The sequence below is a fragment of the Triticum aestivum genome, chromosome 4B (genome assembly GCF_018294505.1).
Source record: "Triticum aestivum cultivar Chinese Spring chromosome 4B, IWGSC CS RefSeq v2.1, whole genome shotgun sequence".
In the NCBI taxonomy this organism is placed as follows: domain Eukaryota; kingdom Viridiplantae; phylum Streptophyta; class Magnoliopsida; order Poales; family Poaceae; genus Triticum; species Triticum aestivum.
The window spans coordinates 650,370,617-650,385,258 of record NC_057804.1 but is presented as its reverse complement, the minus strand read 5'-3'; the positions used below and the strand labels follow the sequence as shown (position 1 = coordinate 650,385,258).

General features: G+C 47.7%; 1 protein-coding gene across 1 annotated transcript; it reads right to left on the bottom strand.

Moving 5' to 3' along the window:
• Positions 1 to 363: 363 nt before the first annotated feature.
• On the bottom strand, positions 364 to 2,255 carry LOC123089628 (pollen allergen Phl p 1). The gene is made up of 2 exons (XM_044511257.1): positions 1,405 to 2,255; positions 364 to 382 (listed from the first exon to the last, which is right to left on the bottom strand). The coding sequence occupies exon 1, from the start codon at positions 2,223 to 2,225 to the stop codon at positions 1,413 to 1,415; it is 813 nt and encodes a 270-aa protein (XP_044367192.1). The 5' UTR covers positions 2,226 to 2,255; the 3' UTR covers positions 364 to 382; positions 1,405 to 1,412.
• Positions 2,256 to 14,642: the final 12,387 nt, after the last annotated feature.

Below are 14,642 nucleotides of genomic sequence, written 5' to 3'. Positions count from 1 at the left end.
AGAGTCCCACCCGGATACGGAGCGAAGTCTTCAATCTTGTATCTTCATAATCCAACAGTCCGGCTGTCCGAGGACCCCCTAATCCAAGACTCCCTCAGTGGGCGCGCGGGAGAGCAAACCAATTCTTGGGTGGATGCCTCCTTGATTGCACCTCACAAGTTCGCCTCCTTAAATTATGAGTTGTCCATGCATGGAGCTCTCTCCCTATATATACGCACCATGAATGAACGAGTATGTATATTTCATGCGTGCAGGAGCTTGCATTCATCATATACTACTACTGTACTAGTATATGATATGTGCGACTAGCTTATTCTTCTTTTCGAGCCAAAAGAAGTTAATTAATTAAGGCCGAAAGGTGTCGCATCATCATCATCATCATCTTCAGTACCCGCCCTTGGTCTCGTAGGAGGTGTTGGCCTTCCAGCCCTCGGGGATGACGTTCTCGGCGACGGTCTTGGTGCCACCCTCGGTGGTGTAGCGGACGGTGAAGGGGCCGATGAGCTTGTCAGGGGTGTCGAACCTCCACACGGCTCCCCACGACTCCTTGAGCTCGATCCACTTATCCTTGCCCTTGAGTGGTTGTGCCTGGCAGCGGCATCGGCAAGCGGACACGGCAACACAGGAGGAGTACATAGTCTTATCTTTCAAGGTGAAAATCCAAGGTATGACCTTAAGTGGTTGTGCCTGGCAACGGCCTTGTTGAAAGCATTGTATTAAGAGCGCGGGCTTTGTTCAGGGTGAAAACCTGAGATCTATGATCGGGCGGCGAGAGCATTTCTGCACTGTTTTCTTCTTGGAAGCGTCACTTTTAGAGAATTTGGACTCCGAGTTTTGCCTTCCCAATGGTTTGTTTTGCAGCTACATGGTTTTGATCACCGTAGCGGAATCTTTTGTTTTCTTCTTCTTCTTCTTTGTTGTAGGGCTGTGTGCATCCTTAATGTTTGTAGAACATTTCATTGTTGCAGAGTCTGGATGTAATCGATATCTTTAAAATATTAATATATTTCCTTTGGCGAAAATGGAGACCATCCAGCGACCTAACTAAGTGGTCTCCAAGTGAGCTATAGTGCTGCCCTGTTGTTTAGGTGTGGCAATTCAGTTTTTGAGAAGAAGAGAAGAGGAAATATAACGGGCTAGCTCGAGCAATCTTTTATGGGATTTTTGAAAGAAAAGAAAAGATAATTAATGCGTGCGTACCAATTTCTATTAATAAGACATGTTTACAATCATGAGCAAGTTTAGATACATCAAAACAAAAAATTATTAGTTGTCCACGCTCTTTCCCTATAGTAAATGAATGAATAAGTATATATACTCATGCTCTCATCGCATCATATGTAGCCAAAAGGAGTTAGTTAATTAATTAAGCTGGCTGCCGGAAGGTGTGGATCGCATCATCATCATCATCTTCAGTACCCGCCCTTGGCCTCGTAGGAGGTGTCGGCCTTCCAGCCCTTGGGGATGACGTCCTCGACGACGGTCTTGGTGCCGCCCTCGGTGGTGTAGCGGACGGAGAAGGGGCCGATGAGCTTGTGGGGGGTGTCGATCCTCCACACGGCTCCCCACGACTCGTTGAGCTCGGTCCACTTGTCCTCGCCCTTCTGCTTGATGTCCACGCCCACCACGTCGCCGTCGCCTTGGAGGAACTTGATCACCAGGGCCAGGTAGTTTTCGTTGGAGGACTTCTCCACGTGGAAGTTGACCTTGGTGCCCGGCGGGTACTTGCACTTGACGCGCCGGAACTTGATCTCCACCTCGCCGGCGTCGCGCAGCTTCTGCTCCTCGCCCTTCTTGGCCATGGAGCCGAAGGCGTGGCCGGAGAGGTCGAAGTGGTAGGGGGCGATGGGCTCCTCGTTCTTGTCGGTGATGGTGACCATGGTGGGCTCGCCGGAGCAGGCCTCGGGCTTGGTGCACTTGAGCTCGAAGCAGGAGCCGCAGCCGCGGCCGTCCTTGAAGATGGGGATGTTGCCGCAGGAGGTCATGCCGTGGAAGGGGGCCTTGTCCACCTCCTTGTACCCGCAGGCGCCGCCGTTGTCCTTGGGCCCGGCGCCCGTCGGCTTGCCGTACCACGTGGTCTTGGCGTCCAGCCACTTGTTGCCGTAGCTCGCAGGAGACGCCGTGATGTTGGGGCCAGGGGGAACCTTGGGGATGCCGTGCGCGCCGCACACCACCGCGGCCAACACCGCCGCAACCAGCAGCACCGACGAGGAAGAAGAAGCCATCTTCTCTTCTCTTGAACTGTTCCTTGTTGCCGCTGTGCCTCTTCTTGCTTGCTGCCCTGCTTTTATAGGGCAGACCAGAAGAGGGGGCAAACGGGGGGAGGATGATCCGGCGATGTCGGTGGCGAGCTTGTCCGTGCATGCATATGCGGCTCGCCGTCATCGGAGGTGCATCTCTTCCTGACCAAAGCCACCTTCCTATATTTAGAATGTCTCAACTCTAAACATTTGTGCATGCATGGTGAAGGTCAAAAGGACATGAAAATGCCAGCAAAATCACAAGCGCGAGAGGCATTTGTCCTGTCACGAATGTTGTCATACACAAATGTTTGGACATGTACTAGTAGTAATATAATAATAACACTATGGCGGCCGTCACGTTGCTCATTCCGTTGTTGCAACAGAAGATAGTTGAACTAGATCACAGCCGTTAGACAGGTGTTGTAGCGACGCATGATTTTCCTGGACGTAATAGTACCCTAACTTGCAGACCATACCTTAACTTGCACCTCATGTGATGATTTAGTCTCAGGCCAATCACAGCTCGCCAATTGGCAGCCAGGTGGACCGGTCAATCATGTGTACACCATCTCCGAAGACTGGACCGGTCAGCGCACGCACTTTTGCAAAAAAAAACTGCCATTTTCTTTTATCAACCTGCAGTATAGCACACCTGAATTAACTATGTCGGAATCGAGTTCACGTCCGGTCCAGCTCCAGCTCCACTCGTTCCCCATCTGCCCCCTGCCCCCCTCAGCTCCAGCAGCAGCTTCTCCACGCCACCAGCAAGCTCGCCGCCGCCGTCCAGCTCGTCCCCTATGGTATCTTGGAGTGAAGGATCCAGCTCGTCGTCCGACGGCTACTCTGTGACAAATGAGGTTAGTTCTTGACTATGCCTATGGCAGTTAGGGATTTAGCAAAAATGGTGTTCTTGAGTAGCAAAATTTCAGCATAGATGATGCAGTAGTTAGGTATTCGATGTCTGCCTCTTTGCTGACGAGAATTTGTTGTACACAATGTTGTAGGCTCCTACTTCTGCCACCATTTTCTGCTCTGAGTGGAGAGGCCTTGCTCCAGATCTTGCAGCTAGATGTGAACACCATTGTGTGTGTGAGAATTTTGTGTCCTTTGAATCAGTTGATAGTGGAAGGAGGTATCTTGCTTGTGCACAAAAGGTTAGTAGATCTACAGTTAAATCCAACTTGCAATGCATATTCAGTTAAGAGCATCTAGTTTGTGAACTTAACTGAATCTTTGAGTTAACACCATCTTGTTTGTGAACTTAACTGAATTTAAATGAAGTAACTGAACTTAACTGGATTTTAATGAAATAACATAACTTAACTGAGTTTAAATGAAATAACTGAACTTATCTAAATTTAAATTCAGTTAAGTGAACTTAACTGAAATCAAATGAACTAACTTAACTTAACTGGATTTAAATTCAGTTAAGTGAACTTAACTGGATTTAAATGAATTTAACTGAATCAATACTCCTCCAAGCTTTTTCATTTATCTAAAGTTGTTTTCTTTATTATTTGGTAGGAAATACTTAAATGCAACTTTATGGAGTGGATTAACCCTGAATGGCCTGCCACTCTGAAGATGGGTTTACCTAGGGTTTGGGGCATGTATGATGATGAGAACAAGCTAAGGCTCAGGGAAAATGTAGTTAATGCTGCGGAAAATTTTAGGGTTGTGAAAGAGAAGGAAAAGATGGAAAAAGATTTGAGGTTTTTTAAAGTAGATTTTGCTAAGATGGTGGCTGAAAAGGAGCAGGCAATTACAGAATTGGGCAATGCAACACTTTCTCTTTCTGACCTAAAGCAAGAGCTTGAGAAGAAGAAGCTTGCTACGTCTTGAGCTTGCGTTGGTTTTCCTTGAAGAGGAAAGGGTGATGCAGCAAAGTAGCGTAAGTATTTCCCTCAGTTTTTGAGAACCAAGGTATCAATCTAGTAGGAGGCTCCTCAAAAGTCCCACGCACCTACACAGACAAACAAAGAACTCGCAACCAACGCAATAAAGGGGTTGTCAATACCTTCACGGTCACTTGCGAAAGTGAGATCTGATAGAGATAGTATGATAAGATAAATACATTTTTGGTATTTTATAATATAGTGGCTTCTTTCAAGATAGCATAAGTATTATGGTGGGTGAACAAATTACTGTCAAGCAATTGATAGAAAAGCGAATAATTATGAGATTATCTAGGCATGATCATGTATATAGGCATCACGTCCGCGACAAGTAAACCGACTCCTGCCTGCATCTACTACTATTACTCACACATCGACCGCTATCCAGCATGCATCTAGAGTATTAAGTTCATAAGAACAGAGTAACGCATTAAGAAAGATGACATGATGTAGAGGGATAAACTCAAGCAATATGATATAAACCCCATTTTTTATCCTCGATGGCAATAATACAATACGTGCCTTGCAACCCATTATGTCACTGGGTAATGACACCGCATGATTGAACCCAAAGCTAAGCACTTCTCCCATGGCAAGAAAGATCAATCTAGTAGGCCAAACCAAATTGATAATTTGAAGAGACTTGCAAAGATAACTCAATCATACATAAAAGAATTCAGAGAAGATTCAAATATTTCTCATAGATAAACTTGATCATAAACCCACAATTCACCAGATCTCGACAAACACACCACAAAAAGAGTTACATCGAATAGGTCTCCACAAGAGAGGGGGAGAACATTGTATTGAGATCCAAAAAGAGAGAAGAAGCCATCTAGCTAATAATTATGGACCCGAAGGCCTGTGGTAAACTACTCACAACTCATCGGATGGGCTATGGTGTTGATGTAGAAGCTCTCCGTGGTCGATTCCCCCTCCGGCGGAGCGCCGGCGAAGGCTCCAAGATGGGATCTCGCGGATACAGAAGGTTACGGCGGTGGAAATTGTTTTTCGTTGGCTCCCTGGATGTTTTCGGGGTACGTAGGTATATATAGGAGGAAGAAGTACGTAGGTGGCCGCTGGAGGGGCCCTGGAGACAGGGGCGCGCCCAGGAGGGGTGGGCGCGCCCTCCTATCTCTTGGCCGCCTCGATTTCTTCTTGACTTGCACTCCAAGTCCTCTGGATCACATTCGTTCCAAAAATCATGCTCCCGAAGGTTTCATTCTGTTTGGACTCCGTTTGATATTCCTTTTCTTCGAAATACTGAAATAGGCAAAAAAAATAGTGAAAGGATTGATATGGTTGACTAGAGGGGGGTGAATAGGCAACTAACAATTTTTAAGCTTTTCTTTAACAATTTAAACCTTGCGACAAAATAGGTTGTCTAGATATACAACTATGTGGACAACCTATATGATGCAATGACAACTAGCACACAATGCTTCTGTTAGAGCGGTGTGGAGGCACAATGCTTCCCAAGAAGCCACTAGGGCCACCGTAATCTCCTCACGCCCTCACACAATGCGCGATGCCGTGATTCTACAATTGGTGCCCTTGAAGGCGGCGACCGAACCTTTACAAACAAGGATGGGGCAATCTCCACAACACTTGGAGGCTCCCAACAACACCACGAAGCTTCACCACAATGGAGTATGGCTTCGAGGTGACCTCAACCGTCTAGGGTGCTCAAACACCCAAGAGTAACAAGATCCGCTAAGGATTAGTGGGGGAATCAAATATCTCTTGGTGGAAGTGTAGATCAGGCCCTTGTCACCCAATCCCGAGCAAATCAACAAGTTTGATTGGCTAGGGAGAGAGATCGGGCCAAAATGGAGCTTGGAGCAACAATGGAGCTTAGAGGTGGAAGAGGTAGTCAACTAGAGGTAGGAGACACCCCTTTTATAGTTACGGAAAAGATCCAACCGTTATCCACATGTTCAGCCTGCGACATGCGGTACTACCGCTCCAGGGGCGCGGTACTACCGCAAGGCCACGCGGTACTACCGTGGAGGACCACGGTACTTCCGCGGTAGCAGCAGAGGCCGGGACTTGCCTGATTGGGTGCAGTATTACCGCTTGCGCGGTACTACCGCTCCCCCTTGCGGTACTACCGCAAGGCAGGAAAGTCAATGCCTATGAAGGGCGCGGATGAAATAAATTAGATCCGTGCCTACTTCCGCTGAAAATGAAACAGTGCAAAAAATTCGACGTGGTACTACCGCGCACGAGGCGCGGTACTACCGTGGAGGCGCGGATGTAAAAAATTACATCCGCTCCTACTACCGTGATGCAGCGGTACTAGGTACGAGGGCCACGGTACTACGACTCCGGGGGAGCGGTACTACCATGGCCTCCTGCGGTACTACCGCGCAGGACGTGCGGTACTACCGAGGGGGCGCGGATGTAAAAAATTACATCCGCCCCTACTACCGTACTGGAGCGGCACTAGGCCTGGGAGCCACGGTACTAAGGCTCCAGAGGAGCGGTACTACCGTGACCCCCAGTGGTACTACCACAGGTGCTTGCGGTACTACCGCTCCATGGAGCAGTACTACCGCAAGTACAGCAGTAGCCGTCAGATTAAGCACAACTAGGATAACGGAGAGATGCTCCAAAGTGCAAGGGAAAGGAAGGACATGTGTACGTGCTGATTCCACCCGAACCTTTCCGACGCGGACCCCCTCTTAATAGTACAGCTCTCTTACAACTCAAATCCACCAAAGAGAAATGTAGAACAACGCCGTCTTCAATAGTCCTCGAGGGGCACCGAATCGTCTCGTGCCTAGTGATGAAGCGTCTGAGAAACTCAAGGCACACGATTAGTCTGCAAAAGCATTGTCATCAATCACCAAAACACCTAAGGGATAAATATGCCCTTACAATCTCCCCCTTTTTGGTGGATTGATGACAATACGGGATTTGCACATAGAGAGATAATATAGGTCACAGGCAAACCCCTCCTCTCTAGAATATAGACGGGCTCCCCCTAGATGTGTGCAATCTAGATAGATGCTTTGGACTGCATCGCACAGAACCTAGGATGAACACTCCCCCTATATTATAGAGACAAAGGCATGATAACTAACATCTAAGCAGAGCATATCACAAAGGTAGCACAATATATCACAAGCTTGCTAAGATAGATAGAGTGCATATGTCTTACACCATATGAAGTAAAGCAACCCAACGCAACTGAAACGAGGTTCAAAGAGAAAGCAGCAAACACACTGAACACGAACGATGACACAAGACTCGCAAATCCCTACACTCTCTCCCCCTTTGGCATCGAGACGCCAAAAAGGCAGAGAGGACACCTACACACACTGGGTGGCTCAAGCAGGGAACTCATCCCAACCCTCTCCGTCGGACTCCTCGGCAGCAGGGATGGTCTCCTCGACGTCCTCCTCAGAATCAGTCCACCTGTAGCCTTGCTTCTCCATCCACTCGGCCTCTGGAGTGATGCGATCCTCAAAACCGCCAGACACATCCTCACCATAGAGCTGCAAGATCTTCTTGTCCCGGCGACGACTCTCCTTGGATGCCACGTGAGTCTTGTACTGGCCCTTAGCTTGCATGCAGAAAAGAGTCTTCATCTTGTCCTTCAGCTTCTTGGCCCACGAGGGCACAGAGGAACTATGAGAAGGCCTGGCAGCACGGTCCTCAGCAACATCCTCTACGCCAAAATCCTCCTCACCAACAGCAGCCCGAGCAGCAGACGCCTCAGCGTGAGTAGTAGTGTTGGCCCAGTTGGACTTGACACGGAGACAGATGGGATCATGGCGAATCCAGTCTGGAGCAAGGAACTCCTCCCCAGGGAACATCTTCTCCCAAGTCCTCGAGATCAGCAGAAACAGATAGGGCCCATAGATAGGCACTTTGCGGTTGAACACCGCAAACCGAAGCTCACACCACATGATGTGTGAGACGTCAAGTGTCTGAGTCTGAGACAAACGAGCCTCCTCACAAATGAGCATCATATCCACCATATAGGCATGAACCTTGTCCTTGTCACCAATGTGAGGGAACAAAGAGTTGCGGAAGATGTGATACATGATATCCAGGAAGGAGTTGAGCACCCTCCCTGTCTTGCCATCGGGAAGCGCCTTCTCAACATAGTAGGGCTGAAGCTTGTCCTTGTTAGCAGACTCAGGATTACCATGGGGGCGAACACCCACGGGAGTGTCAAGCCCGTCATCAGGAACGTGGAGCAAATCCATGAACTCCTTCCAGGTAGCAGTCAACTTACGTCCATTGGACATCCAGGTCATCCTCCTCTCCTCATCGGGGTGAAAGTAAACTGAGGCAAAGAACTGACACACAAGCTCAGGATCATAGTCAAGGTGAAAAGAGATCACATGTTCAATACCAAACTGCTCCACCAAATCCAGAGCTTCTCCAAAGTACTGACGGAACTTGTCCTTCCTCAGGTGATGCATTTCTATCCATTTGACATCCACGTAGGTATTCCGCTTGTTCTTGATGACATCCATATAAGTGAGAGTCTGCTGCTTGTTCCAAAACAGTTCACAACCTATGACAGTAGCCCGGGGATGCACATACAGGTTGAGTTTCCTGAGACGGACGAACTCAGATTGGGGTATCTCATCCATTCCCTTGTTGGGTTCCTTGTGCTTACTAGTGGATGACTTGACATGGCGCTTTGGGGCAGTGGAGCCCTCTGGTGCTTCACCTGGATTGCGCAGACGCTTGGAGCCAGTGTCACGACTGGGATTGGAACGGCGAGAGCCACCACCTGAGACACAAACGCAAAAACACCCACGACAAGCAAAAAGGATCAATGCAAAGACCACGACAAAGCACAAGAAACACATAAAAAGTATACTTGAAATTTGCCATGAGATAGAGGTGAACCACGGTAGTACTGCCAGGGCCTGCGGTACTAAAATTTTAGTACCGCTCCAAGTCGCGGTAGTACCGTGCGAGGTCACGGTAGTTCTGTGGTGGGAGCGGTAGTAAAACTTTAGTGCCGCAGCGAGTGCGGTAGTACCGTGCCAGACAGGCGGTAGTACCGAACAAGCGGTAGTACCGCGCCAGACGGGCGGTAGTACCGCACCACGTCAGATCCAAACGACGGTTTGAATCTGAAAAGAACCGTGAAACCACGGCAGTGCTACGGTGATCACATCTAGCACAGGACAAGGACAAGTATAATTCCTACGCAATACTATGCTCCTTCATCCTACTCTTGCAAAGATTAGCCTAAGAATCTCTAGAACACACAAGTCTCCCCCAAAATCTAGAGACAACGAACACAACAGAAACGAGAAGGAGTTGGGGAAAGACCTTGGTCCATAGCAAGAGCACGTGGTGGGGAACGATCCCACCGATCGGAATCACGGGAGGGCAGCCGGAGGCGGAGATCCGGTGACGGACGCCGGCTCCGTTCTTGAGAGAGAGAGAGAGAGAGAGAGAGAGAGAGAAGATGGGGAACGGGCGAATGGGTATGGGGGAGTTAGAACTCCCCCTGCCCGTCCTTATCCCCATGCGTCCGAGCCATTGCGGTAGTACCGCATGTCATTGCGTTAGTACCGCTTGGCCGGAAGTACCGCACCGAAGCGGTAGTACCGCTCTCCCAGGCGGCAGTAAAAAATTACTGCCGCGTGGGGGCGGTAGTACCGTGCTCCCCTCACGCGATAGTACCGTAGCAGGCTGCGGTAGTACCGTGAGCTCAAGAAAATGCATGTTTCGACACACGAAAAGAGGTCTTTGCAAAGAAACTTTTAGCACAAAAGACACCACAAGAACACGAACAACCCAAAGGCAGAAAGACAACAAGAAGCAACCGCGCAACCCAACCTCTCAAAAGGAGAGGGCGGTGACCAGAGCCACCTATGTTTGAGTTAGTTGGTATGGCACCGCGAAGAATTATCCTTGGGCCCATGACCAAAACTCGTCTTTGAAGCACAAGTACCATCAAAAATGGCTAATGTGAAAGAGTTGATCGATTTATGCATAGTGGGGGGAGAGAGAGTTCATTGAGAGAACAACACTCCCCCTATGTCCATGCCTACATCTAAACTAGACAACAAGTTGAGTGTGGTGGGGGTGCAAGGGTTCAAGTCACATTGCTCGAATCAATGAAATTTAGCTCATGCCTTAACTCGCGAAATCTTGCTTCATCCAAGGGCTTCGTGAAAATATCTGCAAGGTTATCATGAGTGTTGACATACTTGAGCTCGATCTCCCCTCGCCTAATGTGATCCCGGATGAAGTGATACCGAATCTCAATATGCTTCGTCTTGAAGTGTTGCACCGTGTTGAGAGAAATCTTGATGGCACTTTTATTGTCACACCAAAGAGGCACTTTGTCACAAATGACACCGTACTCCTTTAAAGTTTGCCTCATCCATAAGAGTTGTGCACAACAACTACCGGCCGCCACATATTCCGCTTCGGTGGACGAGAGAGACACACAACTTTGCTTCTTGGAAGACCAAATTACCAAAGAGCAACCAAGAAATTGGCACCCTCCGGAAGTGGACTTCCTATCCACCTTGTCTCCCGCCCAATCAGAATCCGTGAATCCTTCAAGCTTGAAGTTAGCTCCTCTTGGGTACCATAGGCCAAAGTTTGGGGTATGAGCCAAATATCAAAAGATTCGCTTGACCGCCACATAGTGGCTTTCCTTTGGTGCAGCTTGGGACCGTGCACACATTCCAACACTCAACATAATATTCGGTCTAGATGCACAAAGGTAAAGCAAGGAACCAATCATAGAGCGATATACCTTTTGATCCACCGCTTTACCATTGGGATCAATGTCAAGTTGGCACTTGGTGGGCATCGGAGTAGAGGCCGGCTTGACATCACTTAGCTTGAATCTCTTAAGCATGTCTTGAGTGTATTTGGCTTGGTTGATGAAGGTACCTTCTCTTCTTTGTTTGATATCAAAACCAAGGAAGAACTTCAACTCTCCCATCAAAGACATCTTGAACTTAGAGGTCATGAGAGCGGCAAATTCTTCATTGAAACCATTGTTAGGGGAACCAAAGATAATGTCATCAACATATAGTTGGCACACAAACAACTCCCCTTTGACCTTCTTAGTAAAAAGAGTGGGATTGATTTGCCCTACTTCAAATCCACGATCTTGTAACAACTCGGTAAGGTGGTCATACCACGCACGTGGGGCTTGTTTAAGGCCATAGAGTGCCTTATCGAGTTGATACACATGATCCGAGAAGTAAGGATCCTCGAAACCAGGGGGTTGCTTGACATAAACCAACTCATTAATAGGACCATTAAGAAAAGCACTTTTCACATCCATTTGTTGTAACTTAAAGTTGTGATGGGAAGCATAAGCAATCAACAAACAAATGGATTCAAGGCGAGCAACAGGAGCAAAGGTTTCACCGTAGTCGATACCCTCGACTTGGGAGTAGCCTTGTGCTACCAATCTTGCCTTGTTGCGAATGATGTTCCCATGAGCATCTTGCTTGTTCTTGAAGATCCACTTGGTTCCAATGATGTTATGGTTCCCCGAAGGCCTTGGCACCAACCTCCACACCTTGTTGTACTCGAAGTTGTTGAGTTCTTCATGCATGGCATTGAGCCAATCCGAGTCTTCGAGTGCCTCATAGACCTTTTGGGGTTCAACACAAGAGACAAACGCGTGATGTTCACAATAGTTTCTAATTGTCTACGAGTGCTTACCCCCTTTCTTAGGCTTCCAACCGCATTCTCCATGAGATGGCCTTTGGTGGTGAGTTTGGAAGCAATCTTCGCAGCACGACGCTCTAATTCCTCCTCAAATGTGGAAGGAGGAGAGTTAACTTGATCATCTTGAGCGCCGTCTTGAGCTTGTTCTTGATCTTGAGCTTGCTCGTGATCTTGAACTTGCTCGAGGGGGAGAACTTGACCTTGGGCATCATTTGGAGGTTCACCATCATCTTGAGATTGATCTTTCCCTTGGTCTTGTTCCCCAGGTTGAGGGCCTACACTTTGTTCTTCGGAAGCGTGTGGGTCTTGAGTAGGTGAAGGCTCCACTTGAGTGGAGCATTGTCCTTCTCCTTCGGCCACAAGGGGTTCCTCAATGGGTAGAATATGACCAATACCCATTCTTATTATGGCTTGGGGAGGAATTTCATCACCTACACCACAAGTACCACTTTTCTCCACTTGGGAGCCATTATTTTCGTCAAACTCTACGTTACACGTCTCCTCAATGAGTCTGGTGGACTTGTTGAGAACACGGTAAGCATGAGAGTTTGTAGCATAACCAACAAATATGCCCTCATAAGCTCTAGCCTCAAATTTAGACAAACGAACACCTTTCTTCAGAATGAAACACTTACACCCGAACACCTGGAAGTACTTGAGATTGGGCTTGTTTCCGGTGAGTATCTCATAAGGAGTCTTGTTCAAGCCTTTGCGGAGATAGAGCCGATTGGATGCATGACATGCGGTGTTGATGGATTCGGCCCAAAAGTTGTATGGAGACTTGAACTCCGCCATCATGGTCCTTGCCGCATCCATCAACGTCCGGTTCTTCCTCTCCGCCACACCATTTTGTTGAGGGGTATATGGTGCAGAATATTGATGCTTGATCCCCTCATCACTAAGAAACTCATCCAAGGTGTAGTTCTTGAACTCGGTGCCGTAGTCACTTCTTATTGTCAAGATCTTTGCATTATGTTGACATTGAGCTTCATTTGCAAAGTCGATGATGGTTTGTTGAGTCTCACTCTTCCTCTTGAAGAAGTATACCCAAGTGTATCTTGAATAATCATCAACAATCACCAAGCAATACTTTCTACCCCCAAGACTATCAAAGGATGGAAGCCCAAAGAGGTCCATGTGAAGGAGCTCCAAGGGTCTCTTCGAGTAGATGATAGTCATGGGAGGGTGAGCCGTCTCATGAAGTTTTCCTTCGATACAAGCATTGCAAGCACGATCTTTGGCAAAACTAACATTTGTTAGTCCACAGACATGGTCCCCCTTGAGAAGACTTTGCAAAGATCTCATATTGACATGGGCTAAACAGCGATGCCAAAGCCATCCCACATCAACTTTAGCCATTAGGCATGTCGCGGTCTTAGTGGGTTGCTCCGAAAACTTAATCACATAGAGACCATTCTCGACATGCCCAACAAAGGCTACTTTAAGAGTCTTGCTCCACAAGAGGGCCACGGTATCAATATCAAAGAAGGTGGCAAAGCCCATGAGTGCGAGTTGACGAACGGAAAGTAAATTGAACGCAAGGGACTCAACAAGCATGACTTTCTCGATCGTTAGATCATGAGAAATGACAACCTTGCCAAGACCCAATACCTTAGAATGTGAGGCATCACCCCACTCGACATTGGTGGGCATAGATGGGATCTTTTGCACATCCACCACCAAGTCCTTGCTCCCGTCATATGATTTGTTGCTCCACTGTCGAGCAACCATGATCCCCCACCGGAAGCAAACACCTACAAGAGATCAATGCTTGGTTTTAGGTACCCATTTAGTAATGGGTCCTTTGATGTTAGTAACAAGGGTCTTAAGAACCCAAATAGACCATTCAATGTACTCATAAGAAGAACCAACAAATTTAGCATAAACATGCCCATCACTAGCACGGCACAACACATAAGAGGGGTTAAAATCACCGGCTTTGTTGGGAGAGATGGATTTGCCATTTTTGGCATCACCACTCTTTGCATTGTTCTTCTTCTCCTTAGGAGCACCCTCTCCCTCCTTCACAAAAGTTTGCTTGAGCGGGGGAGGTTGTTTGGTCTTGTTATTCTTCTCCTCGTTCTTCTTCTTGTTCTTGGACTTGGGTGAGAACCCAACTCCCTCCTTGCCCACAACTTCCTTTTGATTGCTCAAAAGGTCATTTAGGTTCTTCTTACCTTGTATGCAAGACACAAGACCTTTCTCGAGTTGTTCCTTCAACTTGGCATTCTCCTCCACAAGATGCACATGCTCACAACACGGGTTAGTAGCATTTGCATTATCAATTAAGACCATGTGAGGAAATGTGGCCTTTTCCTTGGTTAGCTTAACTTGGAGTTGAGCATGAGACTCCTTGAGGTTTGCATGAGCACCTTTCAAGACCTTATGGGCCTTGTCAAGTACATCAAACTCCTCCTTGAGTCTAGCATGATCAACCCCAAGTTTAGCCTTCTCGGAAGTTAGAACATGAGACACAGCAAGAGCATGATCAAGATATTTCTTTAATTTGGCATGGTCATCGTTGTGTGACTCCTCAAGAGCCAAACGATGCACACGCTCTTCCTCAAGAGCATTAGAGGGATCCGATATCTCATCGGCATAGTCACGACTATGACCTTCCATCTTAGAGATGGTTTCTTCGTGAGCCTCGGTCATGTCATTGGCTTCACCAAGTTGTTCCAAGAGAGCAACGAAGTGCTTCTTGGATTTGCCCTTGAGCTTACTCATGAAGGACTCAAATTCATTTACCTCCTCATTAGACCCCTTACCATCATCAAAGCGAACCGTCAAAGAAGGATTAGGAATAATGGTGGTTTTGATGTTG

Excerpts from the sequence above, each read along its gene's own strand:
- LOC123089628 (XM_044511257.1), bottom strand. The coding sequence starts at position 2,225 with ATGGCTTCTTCTTCCTCGTCGGTGCTGCTGGTTGCGGCGGTGTTGGCC.